Genomic DNA, 16152 nt, shown 5'->3' with positions numbered 1-16152 from the left:
CGAATAACGAGTGGAACGAATTGGGAACGCGAACGAAAATTGTGAGGGGACCGGCTATGTTGTTTGGGCAACTGCCTCCCGGTTAGCTAAATGGATAGTCAGAGCGCTGGACTGTTGTGCGGGAGGTCGAGGATTCGAGCCCCAGCCGGACCAACACTCAGGGTCTTAAAATAATTGAGAAGAATTTGCTACCTTTCTATAACATCAAGAAATGGTTAGATATTCTAGTCTTCTCGGATAGGGACGAATAAATGGAGGTCCCATCTCCTGCAGGGTTAGGAGCAGGAGACGTTAATTTCCCACGCACAAGATTACTGTGTGATGGATGTCCTCCCCTGGGGTGGGATGGGTGGGTAACAGGACCCCCGTTGATACCAGTGTTTACTACACTGAAGGGGCTATCCTGTATAAATAAAGATGTCTACTCTACTCTCTGCAGTATTAGCATCTCTGAAAAGCTTCAGAACCAAAACTGTGGCAGCTCGTATTCTAATGCTTGCAAGCAAAGAAAATGATATCGATGAGTTGTCTCGGGCGCGGGCACTTGGTTGGCGTAAATTAAATGATCAAAGGCTGGTGGCTACATCCATTATGATGTGCAAAACTCTACACGGAATGGCCTTCCGATTGTCTAAGATCGCGATTTGTATTTCGAAATGATGTTTCTTCCCTACCTGAGTCAGGAAGTTCCGAAAAAAAAAAACTGGCTCTTCCACAGCCTCGCAATAATTATTCAACTGAAGAGAATCTCTTACAGATGTGATGAGGTGAGAAACAGCCTCTAGGGCAAGATCTGCATTCAAACACAAACTTTGTAGTCACAGCCTTAAATGAAACACGGCATCCTTGACATAACAGGTTTCATTTTTATCCTATTTCATTAGTTACATTATCTAGGTAGAATTAAATGTTTTGCTTTTATGTCATGCTCGAGGAAATTTTGACCGTGTGTAAATAAAGTTATCAATCAAATAAATCAATTATTATTTATCGTCTGACGAAGGGGAACGGGTGGGAGATTTTGGTTGTGTCACGATAAATATTGGCAGTTAATTGGCGGTCAGTTTTTTATAGTATCCATTTATATACTCTTTTGGCGACAAGCGATTCCCGCTCTGCTTCCCCTAGAAACCATGTGATCTCCCTCGAAAAAAAAAAAAAATACTCTACCCACCACTACCCCAAGGGTGATAAATAATGACGGGTTTCTAAGAAAAAGCAGGAACTCAGTTTTCAATTTTTTTTCTGGAAAAAGATATAATTTTTTACCATGCTTATGATGTTCACCAATTCACATTTCCGCCCCTAATCAGATGATTATCTGGTGGTTTTCTTTACATGCTGTCATTAATTAATTCGTTCAATAACAATTCTATATTCTGAAATTTCCTGGTTTTTCATGCCGTGTGTACGCTCTACATTTAAGGGTTAAAAAAATTGCATCCATCTAAGCCGTTGGGCGTTCTATTTTCTGCTAATGTGTAGCACCGGTATGTCTTGTGACAAACACATGACTCACCCATTAGTGTCACCGCTTAGTAACCTGGCACTCGTAATAGAAGGTGGTCTGGAAGCTGCCTTGGTGTATCTTGGACGTCTCAGACAATGGCGATATTCTTGCTCGTTATGAAGGCCATCTTGCTATGGTTGGGTCTTTGCACTCGTTTTCTGTCAGTTCTGTCAAAGGAGACAGAAGGACCCTCATGTCCCCAACATCAAAAGACTGATCCAAATGATGTGAACGAGAGAATTATGAAGTTTTTGGGGCAAAAGTGAGTAGTGAAAACGTTCTAACTTTTACTTCGCTTTCTTTCTCGATTTTATAAGTGTCCTTCGTGAGAGTCTATGCAAGCTGAAATTTGTGCCCTGATGGAACTTGTCCTTCCTACTTAAAAAAAATATATTTAAATCAATATAATCGGCCAAAAGGAGGAGTTGGCACGTGTGAAAATGAGGTCTAGCTTCATATTTTACATCTTAAAATTATTTTGAGAGTTTCGTAATTCCTACTTTAAGCTCATCTAAGCTTGAGAAGCACATTCTATTATGATATTATGATGTGTGCAGCTAAATTTCGAAAAAGTTCGTTGAATTTACTGAATCATCCGGTGGAAATTCGTGTAAGACACTAAACTTATTGTCGGCAGTTATGTGAAAGCGAAATTAAAAGCTATTTCAATGTTGGATATATCAACAAAGTTGAAATGGTAAATTGGCCACCGTAATGATTACAAAAGCTGACGTTTCGAGCGTTAGTCCTTCGTCGGAGCCCTCGAGCGTTAGCCCTTCGTCGTTTGTAATCATTACGGTGGCCAATTTACCATTTCAACTTTATTGATATATCCAAATTATTTCGTTACTCCCACCGACGCAGCCCCAAAAAGTTTCTTTCGAAACTATCAGCCCTTATTTCAATGTTGCATGAAGCTCTCCTAATTTGTCACGCAATATTCAGGATGCGCGTAACATCTCACTCTCCTCCCCAAGATTATGAACTACCAAAACTACATTTGATTTAACTACTGAACTCCTCTGTATATCTTGTGTGACAATATCACATTGCTGCTGTCAAAATTGTGTAACAATGTTTTTTGATCAGTCTGATGTTTTTAACCGTTGAGGCGATTTAGCAACTTACTGGGTACAGATTAATGTGAGCTTATCACCTTGGAAATGCTGATATTGTTGCATATGAACAATGTTATATTATGCTGGAATGTTTGTAAGACGAAAATGCACTTATTATAGAAAGTGTCTTTTTCATAGATCCTTAAAGTGCACCTACACCCAAAAAATTTATTTCGCTTAACGAAGTAAGCTTACTTTTTTGAGTATTTCTGCGCAAAAATTTTTTTATTTGCTCAAATCTTCAATTTTCTATGCCCGGTCAAAATACGGAAAATCGGCCGCCATCTTGCCCCACGACCGAGTTTAAAGAGGAATGGCTCTAGTGGGTAATGTGACGTCAAATCGAGAACACGAAAGTCTGCTTTTCACACATTTTCACTTGTTTGGGAAGGTTGTAGTTGATAATTGTCCGAAAATATGCCGACTAAGTGTGTTGTAGAAGGATGTAGCAACGTGCGAAATTTGCAAGAGGGTATCGCGCTCCATACAATCTTCATACAACACACCTAGTCGGCATATTTCGGACGATATCGACGACAATCTTCCCAAACAAGTGAAAATGTGTGAGATGCAGACTTTCGTGTTCTCGATTTGACGTCACATTACCCGCTAGAGCCATTCTTCTTTAAACTCGGTCGTGGGGCAAGATGGCGGCCGATTTTCCGTATTTTGACTGGGCATAGAAAATTGAAGATTTGAGCAAATAAAAAAATTTTTGCGCAGAAATACTCAAAAAAATAAGCTTACTTCGTTAAGCGAAAAAAATTTTTTGGGTGTAGGTGCACTTTAAAAATTCACTTCAGTTGCAAGAAATAAAATATCTTACACATGTAAGATGAGAACCCAGCTATTAAATTGTGTTACAGAACATGTGTGATTTAACCGGTAAAAAGAATAATGCATTGCTACAAACCCAACTTTTTTACTAAACGAAATGTGGTAAGTTACATGTTTTTATTATGAAGAAGCAGCTCCTGTGGGCATTACTAATTATAATGATCCTCTGAAAACTTAATAGGTATAACGAAGCCTAATACATGCTTTAACTTAACGAAACACTGACAGAAATTCACAACTACTTACATGTTTACAGTATATTGTCTCCAAATGTTCCAACATATATTTTTTTGTATATTTCTGAAAAACTGGGCTTGCACAAGTTTTTGTTACGTGTATGTCAAGAAGCTCTCAAATTTATACGATTGTTTTTTCGCTTAATGGTTAAAAGTGAATTTTTTTTCTTTAAGGGTTTACCTTGTTGAGGATGAAAAGGGTGAATATACGTATAAAGTTTCAATCTGTAGTGAGGGTAAGGGAGATACCCAAGCAATTCAGCAACGTAGCAAGAAACAGGAAGAAGCAAACTGGGTTCTAGTGGGAACCTACGAGAATGCCCATGTCACTGGTGGAAGTATGTGACTTGATTCAAACTTGATGCATGGATAATTTTTTTTTTCTGAGTATGCCTGTGTCATTCATTAAAAACATCGTTCCCTTTTCGATGTAAAACTTGTGAGCATCTTTTTTTTATAGTCTGAGAGATCATTGACCGTGATTTTATAAATGATTACCTTTTGCTCACAAGGTTAAATTCACCAGGCTTGATGACTTAGCAATCTCCTTCTGCTTGACTTTACTTGCAGTGATAACAGTGTAGTCTCTTTTGAACTTGATTTTCATAAATTGGGAAAATCTCAGACACTGACAAATCACAGTTTCCTGACCCTCCCAGATTTCACAGATATATTGGGGAGATAAACAGACATTTTTTCCAGATTCTTCTGCTCTCTACTTGTGACTGGGGGAAACTTAAGCTTTAAAAATCAACTTGTACAGCTAACTGTACTTTCCTCAACAGCTACATTGTTAGTAGTAGTTTAAATTTTTTTATAGAGTTTGGTTTAAATTTCTAGATCAGGATTTAACTTAAACTTTTAATAATATTAATACATGAAATTTAATTTTTCAGCCGACTGGTTGATGATAAAATACTTCCATGGAAATAAATATACCTCCCACTGCCATAACTTAGAAAGAATTGGCATTGTTTTGGTAACGTGTGATCCAGGAGTAGAGAGGGTAAGATGATAGACAGTAAGTGAAGAATTACTTATCATGGCTGGTGGCTCTTGGTCAGTAACACATACTTATTGCATTGTAAATGGCTGGCAGTGCCTGTGGGCAAGATGGAATGAAACTTTTGTTTGGATTGGCTACCTGGTTTGCAAGATGAGCCTATCTTGTGCTTCCTCCATGCAGAAATAATATATGTTTATTTGCGAAAAAGAATCTTTATGCTTTGTTTTCCTCTTTACAGTGTACATCAAGGGACGATTGGATGTTAATGTTAATGTTAGCTCAGGGTGCTAAAAAGAAATGAACTTTAATTTTCAGTAGAAGAGAAAAAATGTGTGTTAGTTTTTGTCATTTGTGCTTCCTTTGTGCATAAAAAACATGTATTGTACATCAAGGAAGGACCAAATTCTATTTTGTCCTTATACAGGGAACGATGCGTATCATTGAAGAATACAGAAATGCAAGTTCACTCAAAGACCCAGTAGACCCACTGGAGTGTTATTACCTGTTTGAACTCAATAATGATGCAGCATGCACAGTAAAGCCAAAACATTTGAGTCCTGGTTCTATTATGTTGATAATGTGAGTATTGTACTTTTTGACTAAGTTTGCTTTCTTTTATTTTGAATTTCATGTACACTGTAAATTTATTAACTACAGTATACAATAGTCTGTAGAACCCCACTTATGCAAAATTTCAATGGAAATGAAGAATGGTTTGAGTTAACCAAGTTTGAGTTAGATGGATTGGAAATGACTGGAAAGTTGGGGTCAAATCTGAAGGAAATGGGATCTTGTTCGAGTTGGTGGGGGTTTGAGTTAGCAGAGTTCTGCCTCCCTTAGCTGTTTCTTATTTGACTTTTTTGTATTTTTATTAACTAGTTCTGTAAGATTTTTTACATAAATAGGAGACCCTTGATATAGGGCCAACCTCTGGGTTTCCTTTTTCTTAATAACTATGTATCTGCATGTTGTTCTGAAATAAAGTATTGTATTATTGTATTCCCTCATGCAGCAGAGGAAATCAAGAAATTGGATTGACATGAATGCACAATTTAAGGGAGACATTTTTGGGGTGTTAAAAAATTACTCACTGTTTTTGGGTGAGGTGGAGATGTTAAAAGAAAGGGCCAGACCATCCCTTTCACAAAGTTGTTCTATTTGCTCTGATTTTCCAATTGAAAGTAATCTGAGTCTGAATCTCAACAATATAAAGTAAAGAAATGAAACCTACAAGGAAAAATCAAGAACTTAACAGGTTTTTTTTTTTAGTTAAGTCAATCAAATAACTTGTTCAATTGTAGCTCAATTGGGATAGCGCCGGACTGCTGTGCGGGAGGTCGAGAGTTCAATACCGGCCGGACCAACACTCAGGGTCTTAAAATTAACTGAGAAGAATATGCTTCCTTTCTTTAACATCAAGAATTGGTTAGATATTCTAGTCTTCTCGGATAGGGACGAATAAATGGAGGTCCCGTCTCCTGCAGGGTTAGGGGCAGGAGACGTTAATTTCCCACGCACGAGATTACTGTGTGATGGATGTCCTCCCCTGGGGTGGGTTGGGTGGGTAACAGGACCCCCGTTGATACCAGTGTTTACTACACTGAAGGGGCTATCCTGTATAAATATAGATGTCTGTCTGTCTATGAGGACTAACAATGCTCTTCTTTTGATTTCAGATTGATAGTTGTGGGCTCAATTTATATAACTCTTGGTTTCTTGTACCAGCGATTTATGGTTGGTGCTAAAGGAATGGAGCAGATACCTCACTACAACTTTTGGAGGGACTGTGGAAGTCTGCAAGCTGTAAGCTTTTCTATTTTTTTGTCAATTATCTGGAAGTAATGCAAAACAGTTTTAAGACAGTGGGAGTTGACTCTGAATTTTTTTCTTGATATTTGCGAGAGACTTTGTGTCAAGTTATGTTTAAAATGCCAATTTAACCCTTTCACTTTGAGAAGTGATCAATCACTAACATGCAACTTCTCCCTTTAAATATCTATACATTATCCAGCAAACAGGAATTGAGAATACTTAAACTTATCAGGAAGAAGTTGTTATTACCTTGATCTAACACCAAATTCTTGCAACTGATTAACAAGGAAACATGTGGCAGCCAGAGGAAAGAATTAACAAGCAGATCTTGGAGGTTATACAGCTGTAGATCTTGGAGGTTATAGGGTTTAAAAGGGAGAACTTTTCTGTTCTTGTAAATCAAAACACTTCCTTGAAGAGGAATACTGCACAAAGTAACAAATACATCCAAACTTTGCTGAAATTGTTCCTTTTCTTTTTGTTTGTTATGTTTTTGCATTTTTCTGAGAGAAATGTCCAAACAGTCAATCCAAATAATTATGTAGATGGTGTGTCTCAAATAGCTTTCATCCTCTGCATGCAAATAATTTGTAAATGGTAACATGGCTCAGGGAAAAAATTACAAACTTCTTCAGCTTCAAGCACAGGTGGCCCAAGCTCTGTCACAGGCTCTTTCACAGTGGATTATTAAAGAGTTTGTATAGTGGTTTAGTTGGACTTACTTTTGAGTCCTGTAAATGTAAAGTTGTGTGAAATAATCAGAGGAATAAAGTCTTACCCTCATAGAGTAGTCTGTGTTGTTCTCCTCGCAATTTGAGGCTGTTTTGATGTGTTTTAGCTGGATGCCCTAATCACCACCGAGTCATGTACACAAGATACGGGAAGGTAGGAAACTTCTGTCGACACATGCTCGCCAAAATCACTCGAAAACAACACTTAGGTACTTTCCCTTGAATCAAAACTTGGCAGCACGAAAGCCAAATAGTTGCCCTTTAAGTTTACGAAAAAAAATCCCACAAAAGTCGGTTTGTTGAGCAAGCAATCCAGCAAGAATTTCAAATTAACGGCTGTTGTGAATTCTTCTAATGCATGGAAGGAACATCTTGTGCAGCTGAGAGACCGTTAATGCACGGTCAACCTGGACCCTCGTCAAATCTCTCAATTTGACTAGGATCCAGGTTGACCGCGCACTAACAGTCTCTCAGCTGCACAAGATGTTCCTTCCATGCATTAGAAGAATTCAGAACGGCTGTTAAGTTGAAATTCTTGCTGGATTGGTTGCTCGACAAACCGACTTTTGTGGGACTTTTTTTGGTGAAGTTAAAGGGCTACTATTTGGCTTTCGTGCTGCCAAGTTTTGATTTGAGGGAAAGTACTTAAGTGTTGCTTCCGATCCGAGCGATTTTAGCAAGTGTGTGTCAACAGAAGTTTCTTACCTTCCCATATCTTGTGTATGTGACTCGGTGGTGGTTAGGGCATCAAGCTAAAACACATCAAAATGTCCTCAAATCACGAAGAGAACAACACAGGCTACTCTCTATGAAAGTAAGACTTTATTTCTTTGATTATTTCACACAACTTTACATTTACGGAGCTCGAAAGCAAGTCCAACTAAACCACTATACAAACTCTGTAATAATCCACTGTGAAAGAGCCTGTGACAGAACTTGGGCCACCTGTGCTTCAAGTTACGTTTTAAGTTTAGTGCTTTGATTCTGAGTACTGTTATAATTTTTTATTTTCTCTCAGGATGGATGTAATTATATGTGTCGGTGTTCAGAGTCGCGTCCTACAAGATACAAGGTAGGCCATCAAAGTAGAATGCAATGAAATTAATGGTTCAAGGCACAAAGACATAGTCTAGTAGTATTCTAGAACAAGCCATCACTCTGCACCAGCAGTATGTGAGGTCACTATGTAAATTTTAGCCTGCAAGCAGGCCCTTGGCCCTCATTACATTAGCACATCTTGCCCTCGGGAAGGCCAGTGAGGGATCTAGCACTGATAATGCCACACTCCCAGCAAACCTTTCCCTGACTTGTCTCAAACATTGCAGCAGTCAGAGAAACACGTGTCTTGCAGCACTAAAGATGAGGGCCTTCATGAATGCTAGGAACCATTAGTAGGTCCATCTGGGTGTCTTTGAGCTGAGTAGGAAATGGAACTCTCCAGTAGGGACGTTGTGTTGGGAGGAAGGGGAAAGTTGGGTGGGAGGTACCCTGCCACAGCCTGTTTCCTATTACTTTACAAGAGTGAACAATGTTTTGGGTCATATTTAAAATTGAAGTGCAGCAAGTAATCTTTTTAAGGGGGATAAGCTTGTCTATGGTCTGTGATTGTCTAGAAAATTCCTGCCATCCTCTCAACCAATCAGATGGAAAACCAATCACAACTTAATTGGTGGCATGTTCCTGTGCATCAGGCCATTTCGTTGTTTATTTTCCTTTGTTTTGATTGGTTAATGTGGTTACTTTGGTTTTGGTCATACACCAGGTAATTGAAATGTGCTCTTTGCCAAGGAATGTGGCACAAGCTCCGGCCAGATGGGGCACTATGCTCATAAGATGACCATGGGTCCTAAGGATCATGTGTCTGACTTTATGTGACTTTTGATTTAATTATTGATAAATTTATATTTTTTTCTCTTAGGCAATGGATGATGCCTTAGCGGATGACGATAGAGATGACACCCTGCTCCCAATGTAGAAACTTTTCTTAAGAATCCATATAGCTTTGTGAGTACATCTAAATGTACTGAGTTTTTCAAAACTGTGTTGATAATCCACACCTTTCGCCATTTGGATATAACAATCCATCATGGAAAATGACAGAGAGAGGGAGAGGTATTCTTGTTTTTTAGTTGGATCTGCTATCCAAAGGAAAAATTAGCTTATATGTTTTTTTTTTTTTTTTTAATGATAAAAGTACAGTTAATTGTTGACGAATTACCAGTAGTATAGGACGAATACTACATGTTGGTACTGTAAACACAGGTATAGATAATTCTAGCAGAATATTACTGTTTACATAGAGAGCATGCCTCATTATTTCTTGACAATGTCGACCTTTTTATTTTTCTTCCTTTTTTTTTTTTTGTTTATTAGGCTAACAGAACCAAACATGAGACAAGCATGAGGTGCTCGTCATGCACTCTCTTCGTGTTCCTCTTTTGATCATGAGTGATTTGCCCCTGGTGTTTGTCACATGCTTGCCTCTGCTGGTAGCAACATGCCAAAAACTTTTCCCTCAGTTTTCTGCAGGCATATGATTAATAGACAAGTTTTCTTCTTGTCAGTGTTTGGCAGCTATACAAAGTTTAGTTGATAACCTTCTAGGAAATAGTTTAGGTATTTAAAAACAGAACTGTTAGCTCTTCGTAAAAGATAATAGGGAAGTCTCAAGAATCATAGGATGTAACCTGAATCTTTTATCTGGGCACCTCTAACTTTTTAAACCTTAAAGAGTGACTAGCATCTAATTTCTCCTTACAATGTCACCACTGAATCACACATGAAGGTCAAGAGAATTTAGGGAATGATCACCAAGTAAAGAAGCTCTCCTATCTTAGGATAGGTATGGAGAAAAGTAACGGAGACAGACAGAGGAGCTAGAATATGCATACTGGTTTGACATAAGGTGTCGAGGGTAAATAATTTTTGGTTGTGTGTTGATTGAGTTATCACAGCAACCATTTATAACCAAGAAAGATATCATAGGAAGGCAATGAGAATCCAAGGTAAAAAATGAACAAACTGCCTGAGGTGTTGGAAAATGTGAGTGACAAATCTAGATTGGTTTTATAAGTTCTGCATCTGGTTGTTGAGATGAGTGTTGATAAGAATTGTCTACACTTATCTTAAGAACTAAGGTAATCTTCAATTACTTTCAACACTCATTGAAAAATCAACTGGCATAATTTCAGTTATTTGCAAATGCAAAGGGCCTCTTGTGAATCAGATATTAAATGTAGTTACCAGTTAGTCAAGCTGTCTCAGTTTTATCTGCAAGGATTTTTGTGTTGGAGAGTTCTACTTTAAAGATAAGGTTTGAACTTTTTTACTAGTAAGAATGAAGTTAGTAGGTTTGCTTTAAAGAATTGAATAAAAGTTATCAAAGGTTTCTTGTTATCATCAGTGAAAGTCGTAATTTTGTAACTGTGTAAAGTCATTTGATGTCAGAATAATACACCCAGTAGTTCCAAGGGGTACTCAATCTGGTACCAGTGTTATCCAAGGAGGGTTTCTGTCCAAGCAAAATTTAAAGGAAGCCCAAAGTGAAGTGGTAGAAGAGTCCACTGAATAGTGCTGTAACACTTTTGCATTCCCCTAAAAGAGAACTGTAATTGTGGTAGGTTCATGGGGAGCTTCTATGCCGATTGAGCAACACAATTCCTGTGTACCCCTGGTTTCGTCCCAGACAGTGTTTCATCATGATCTCATGTAGTTAAATAAGGGATCCCCTTGTGATCCAGGGATCATTTGAGAGCAGTGCTAGCAGGAACAGATACTATCTCATTACGAGGAGATTCCAGTAGGATGACCTGGCAGGATCCTTTTGTGATCCCACCCTAGAATTAATCTTAACCGTAACTATCTAATGTGAGAAAGAAATTAAAAAAGCAGGTGAAGGAGATGGCAAAATTGAAGAGGACAGAGAAAGTAAATTAAAGAGAATGTGAAGGAAATAAATGAGAAAAAGATATGTGGATGGCAAATTCTGTTTTCAGTTGGTGGGGAAGGGGCTTGAAATTAAGTGCTGGAGGTGTGAGTTTTTTATAGGGGGGGGGGGGGATCTGGGGCCATTAATCTGTGGACATAATCTGTGGTGAAGCACGATTTTTTGTTTTCTTTTTCTCTCCCTTATATTCTTCCTATGTACATCATGCAAGTGAAACAGAAAATATGAGGCCCACTTACTGAAGCCTATTGGCACAACCAATTTGATTGGCTTTAACTGTGCTATTTACAAATGGCTATCTTTCACTCCACATGTAAATACCTACATGGGGTCACTGAAGACAGGGACTGGGGAGAGTTTAAGAGATGACCACAGAAAATTTAACATCATGTGATTAATAAAACATTTATTTAATATTTGTTTCTTTGTTTCAATTTTATGTTTAACTTTTCCCACCAGCTTGATACACTTAGCCAGAAGCTACATGGTTAAAACCTGGCATTCTCATTACTGCTAATAGCAAAATTCAAAGCACTTCAACCTGTCTGTTGTTTAGTTGTCTGATTTCTAATCAGATCAATAACATTCTGGTGCTAAGAGTGTTCTGACTTTCACTTGAATTAATCTATGCAAAATCGTCAAGTTACATCAATGATAAATGTGTTGTCAAAAGAATTAACATTATCAATCCCAAGCTTCACACACCAAGTTCTGAATGGCATATTCTGTTCACAGCCATTAGTTATGGCTGATGGAGAAAACAAAAACTCAAGAACCTGAGTTATTTGATACACCAGAAAAGAGAGGAATGGCTTAGCAAGGGGGGGGGGGGGGGGGTTCTTGGTACATGCCCACACAAACCTTCAAATTCAGGTTTGCTAAAACACTCAAATTCAAAGAATCTTCATCAGGTCAAATTTCCTTTTTTAGTAGATGATAATTTGAAATTTCTTCTCTTGGCATCTAATGAATAAAAGCCCAAAATACCCAAGGCAGGTCTGCAGACAGGCTAAAAGACATTTGTACATCCCAAACAAGGCTGAGAGAGTGCTGCACAAAAAACTTAAGGCACTGCAGTGGTGACTTCTCCTTATTTTGCACTGTATATGTCCCTGAAATGTTCTGCTAGACACAATATTAAATACTTATTATTTGTCATTTCTTTTTCTTATCATCATTGCCATCCAAAAATTTTCTTCCAGCATTCTTTATACATCTTTCTGCGAACCCAACAATCTGTCAAATCAATGGAAGACAACCATTACTTTTTCATACAAGGTTAAATGACGGGAATACCTTCCTCGACCCTTTACACCCTAACAACAGTATGCATATTCTCCATACTGTTCTCTATACATTTCCTAAAGTGCTTACAAGGAGAATTTGTTGAACAATCAAGAACTTCTTCAGTTGGTGATCATTTCCTTTATTCTCATGACCTAAATGGGTGATCCAGGGGTGATATTGTAAGGAGAAATTAGATGCTGGTCACTCTTAGAGGCCATGCATGGGGTCAAATTTTTAGGGAACACACGTAAAATTCCAGGAAAATACATCAACAGGGAGCAGAAGATCATTAATTTTAAAAGCACAGTTACATGCATGCTATGGATAATATTATCAATTCAAACAAACTAGACGTTAGAATTTTACTTGTAATTAAAATCATCTATTGCACATACCTGGCCAATTTTCTCAATTGGATGACAGTAAGACAGAATTCTGCCACTTATTTCATAGCAGTTTGCAAATCTATCCATTATGCTGCGAAATCCAGTCCACAAAATTTCTACAACAACAATGAAATAACAAAACATCATTAAATCAAGCTAAAGTACAGTAACTGTACTCTAAATTTTGTCTTCAAATGAATTCTTATTAAAGATTTGTCATCATGATTATTTTGCAGGGGATTATTAGTCTAAGATACTTCCGAGACACTGAGGGCAACCCGTCTTGTCTTATAGAGTAATTGGGACATACCAGTAAGGTAACATTTCAGCCTTACTCACATGGAGGAAGCTAGTGGCAACATGTCCACAACAAGTACGTCACATGAAGGCAGATCAACTTATCACAATCAGTCTTTGACTGTAACTTAAAGTTGAAAGCTCTTCCATAAGTGAAATGCCTATTCAAGTCTTCAAAAGTTTTGAATTTATGGGTCTAAATGCATCATTAAAAGCCCTAATTTTTTATTACAATTTTCGACAAAAAAAAAAAAAAGAAACTTCAGATGAGTGTATTTTCTACATAAACAAATGCCTTCCTGCTTGGAACTAATAAGGCTCCAGGGTTCTCAATAAATGAAGGTACTTAGCAGTTGATTATACTGCCAACTTTGGGATTTATAGCTGTTCACTTTGGATTCTACTTTTTCACTTTATTTTTCCTTAACTTCAATCCCCTTTTCATATTTAGCTGATCTTTTCTTGAAATCATTTTGAAAAACCTTAAGGCTGTAATTATTGTAGAGTTACAAACAGATCTTAAACAACCTTCAGGTCTCACACCCAGTTTTTCCTCTCTTTGTTCAATTTCCTTTTCATGTCTTTGCTGTTTAATTATTTCTCTCCTTTTCTGTTTAAAGTCTTTCTCTTTCTCGTCTTTCTTGGGAGTTGTTTTCTTGATGACATCTCTCGCTCTTTCCGTTAGAGATTCAACTTGTTCATTCGCAGTATTTGTTTCGTTTGCGTGCCTGTTACCATTTTTCTGAAGTCTTAAAAAAATTAGAAATTGTTTAGAACTAAATTAGAAGTCACCCCTCTGTTACCTTGTAACCAGACAGCTCTAGATTACCCAGAAGTCTTTTAATCATCACTGCTTGGTGCTGGCGGTAACCCTTCCTTCCAAGATCGTATTTATTTAGTAATTCTCCTAACTCTCTGCCATACAATTCTTGGGAATTTGGCTTGGAGAATTTGGTATCGGATCAACTCATAATCCCCTAATTGATATTTTTCTTTATTCTCATCACTTGTCTGCTTGATTTTGTATTGATATTGTGAGGAGAAAATTCTGTCTTGGTCACTCATGGCAGTTACTAGTAATCATAAAGTGTTATTAGGCCCTCGCATCAGTAATTATAATTGTGTATTCTTCACACGGTCTTATTATACATGTCCATGTTACTGACAACGAGAATTTGTTTGACTGTCTAGAGCTTTTTTACTCAGGGTTCTCTCCCTCTATGCTCTTTACTTTGATGTTTTATTTGATAATGAGCTGTAAAGAGAAATTAAAAGCCAGTCACTCCTAAGGGTTAGAGGTTTCGATTTTAGAGTTAATCTATGTCCCTGCCATTGCACACAACTAGCTCACTTTCATCACTAAATGTTTTTTAAACACCATTTTAAAATGCTGCTGTAACAGTGTTTTGGCTAAATGTACATCAGAACTTTTTTAGACCTGTGTATTCCTATTCTCTGTGAGCTCAGTGTAAATATTATCTGAAACTGCTGTTTGCAACAGTACAAGCACTATGATTATAATGTGCAAATTTGCAATTCACCCAAGACTTACTTGTCGTCAGCTTCATCTCTTTCAACTCTGATGTATGTATGATCATAAACTTTGGGACTGCTTCGCTCAGCAGGTGTATCTATAGGACGGTAAAATTCAAAATTGACAATTCATCGCCTACAGTACCAGACATGATGCTTATGATGGAGATATAATTATAACAGAATGATGTACAAGCATTTCACCAGAGCACAGCACAGGACAGGAGGTCTGTGGTATTTTGGAGGGCTTTTCAGTACTCTAAGCTGGAAGCACTTTTCTGCAGTAATTAGGGAACAGTACACTGTATACTGTTTCCTGTTACTGTTATATTTACTTGGTTGTACAATGATTCATGATAAAAATTGCACAGCTGAGAACCAATCAGATTGCAGGGAAAAAGAGTGATTTAGAGTGGATGTAATTTCAGATGAACCACAACAAATACCTGTTGCACGAACTGCAATCAGAAGTCCCCTTGTTCTACTAAGTTTCTCCTTGGTAAGGTCAGCACCCTTGAGTTTGTTAAAAAAAAATACTGAAATTAGTTGATTTAATTTATATATATGGTAAGATGATCTGGGTGAATCTTTGTCAGTAAACTTCTGATATTATTTACTAGATAGGTGATAAAATAATAATAAACTGACAAAGGTAAGAGTGTATATGTATTTCACATAGAAACAGGCAGTAATACTCTACCTCATTCAAGTAGTTGGACCGTTTTGTTTTTGTTTTTTTTTTTTTTCTTTTCGTCATCATCATCAAACTTTATTTCACGCACATCATTTTGCCATCTCCACAAGCAAAAGCTAGACGAGGCAGGCGTTTCAGAATACCCTGCGAGCAGAGCCTTTTTAACCCGTCCTCGAGGGTTAAAAAGAAGAAAAGAAGAAGAAAAGAAAAAAAGGTTCTGCTCGCAGTGTAGTTTCAGAAACACGTAGCCTGTGAAAACGATAGTCAACGGTGCCTTTAGCGGACCCTAATCAGGGTAATTATGAAAGGATAAGAGGGGTGGGGGGGGGGGTATCTGAAACCACAATTACGATTTCACACCAAAATTGCATGACACAAAGCGAGTCGTACGTGAAAAGTAACACTGAAAGTAAAACTCACTTGTCTTATCGACACAACATGGATACCATTGCAGATACTTTCTAGTTCATTCTCTACGACTTTATGAACTTTCACGCTTTTAGACCAAACACCAAAGCATTTTTCGACCAAATCGGGATCTCCATTGCGACTAGAATTTCGTTTTCTGCGACTTCTATCGTCGTCACTCGCCATTTTTCTTCACGTATTACTAAACAAGTATCTAGTCCTACTCTAATAAAAGTATGTGAAAGAACCTGGAAACCACTCTCTCTGGGGGGAAGGTACTTCTCCCATCTAAGGCTAAGTTATCAGATATAAATTTTATTTCAAGTTTTTAGCACAACTTTTTATATCAGA

At 37.7% G+C, this 16152-nt stretch overlaps 2 protein-coding genes across 4 annotated transcripts; one reads left to right on the top strand and one right to left on the bottom strand.

The window, feature by feature from the left end:
* Window positions 1-1570: 1570 nt before the first annotated feature.
* On the top strand, window positions 1571-10646 carry LOC111342637 (cation-dependent mannose-6-phosphate receptor-like). Its single transcript, XM_088730576.1, has 7 exons — window positions 1571-1772; window positions 3876-4039; window positions 4598-4707; window positions 5132-5286; window positions 6384-6510; window positions 8269-8322; window positions 9169-10646. Exons 1-7 carry the CDS (start codon window positions 1606-1608, stop codon window positions 9223-9225), a joined length of 834 nt encoding a protein of 277 aa, XP_088586702.1. The 5' UTR covers window positions 1571-1605; the 3' UTR covers window positions 9226-10646.
* Window positions 10647-11587: 941 nt separating this feature from the next.
* On the bottom strand, window positions 11588-16019 carry LOC111345500 (uncharacterized). Of its 3 annotated transcripts, none has more exons than XM_022952785.2 (6): window positions 15814-16019; window positions 15146-15212; window positions 14719-14797; window positions 13695-13915; window positions 12879-12985; window positions 11588-12432 (listed from the first exon to the last, which is right to left on the bottom strand). In XM_022952785.2, exons 1-6 carry the CDS (start codon window positions 15985-15987, stop codon window positions 12352-12354), a joined length of 729 nt encoding a protein of 242 aa, XP_022808520.2. In that variant the 5' UTR covers window positions 15988-16019; the 3' UTR covers window positions 11588-12351. The 3 variants fall into 3 exon arrangements, with proteins under 3 accessions (XP_022808520.2, XP_088586703.1, XP_088586704.1); XM_088730577.1 differs by having other exon boundaries at window positions 13710-13915; XM_088730578.1 differs by lacking the exon at window positions 15814-16019 and adding an exon at window positions 15400-15595.
* Between the last annotated feature and the right edge of the window lie 133 nt (window positions 16020-16152).

The sequence above is a fragment of the Stylophora pistillata genome, chromosome 8, assembly GCF_964205215.1.
Source record: "Stylophora pistillata chromosome 8, jaStyPist1.2, whole genome shotgun sequence".
NCBI classification, from domain to species: Eukaryota; Metazoa; Cnidaria; class Anthozoa; order Scleractinia; family Pocilloporidae; genus Stylophora; species Stylophora pistillata.
The sequence above is the reverse complement of the archived record's forward strand: the minus strand, read 5'-3'. Positions and strand labels throughout refer to the sequence as shown.

Coding starts and splice junctions, on each gene's coding strand:
- LOC111342637 (XM_088730576.1), top strand. CDS start 1,606: ATGGCGATATTCTTGCTCGTTATGAAGGCCATCTTGCTATGGTTGGGT. Junction 1,773..3,875: donor ATGAAGTTTTTGGGGCAAAA/GTGAGTAGTGAA, acceptor TTTTTCTTTAAG/GGTTTACCTTGTTGAGGATG. Junction 6,511..8,268: donor ACTGTGGAAGTCTGCAAGCT/GTAAGCTTTTCT, acceptor ATTTTCTCTCAG/GATGGATGTAATTATATGTG.
- LOC111345500 (XM_022952785.2), bottom strand. CDS start 15,987: ATGGCGAGTGACGACGATAGAAGTCGCAGAAAACGAAATTCTAGTCGC. Junction 13,916..14,718: donor AGAGATGAAGCTGACGACAA/GTAAGTCTTGGG, acceptor AATTTTTTTAAG/ACTTCAGAAAAATGGTAACA. Junction 12,986..13,694: donor ACTGGGTGTGAGACCTGAAG/GTTGTTTAAGAT, acceptor TTGTTGTTGTAG/AAATTTTGTGGACTGGATTT.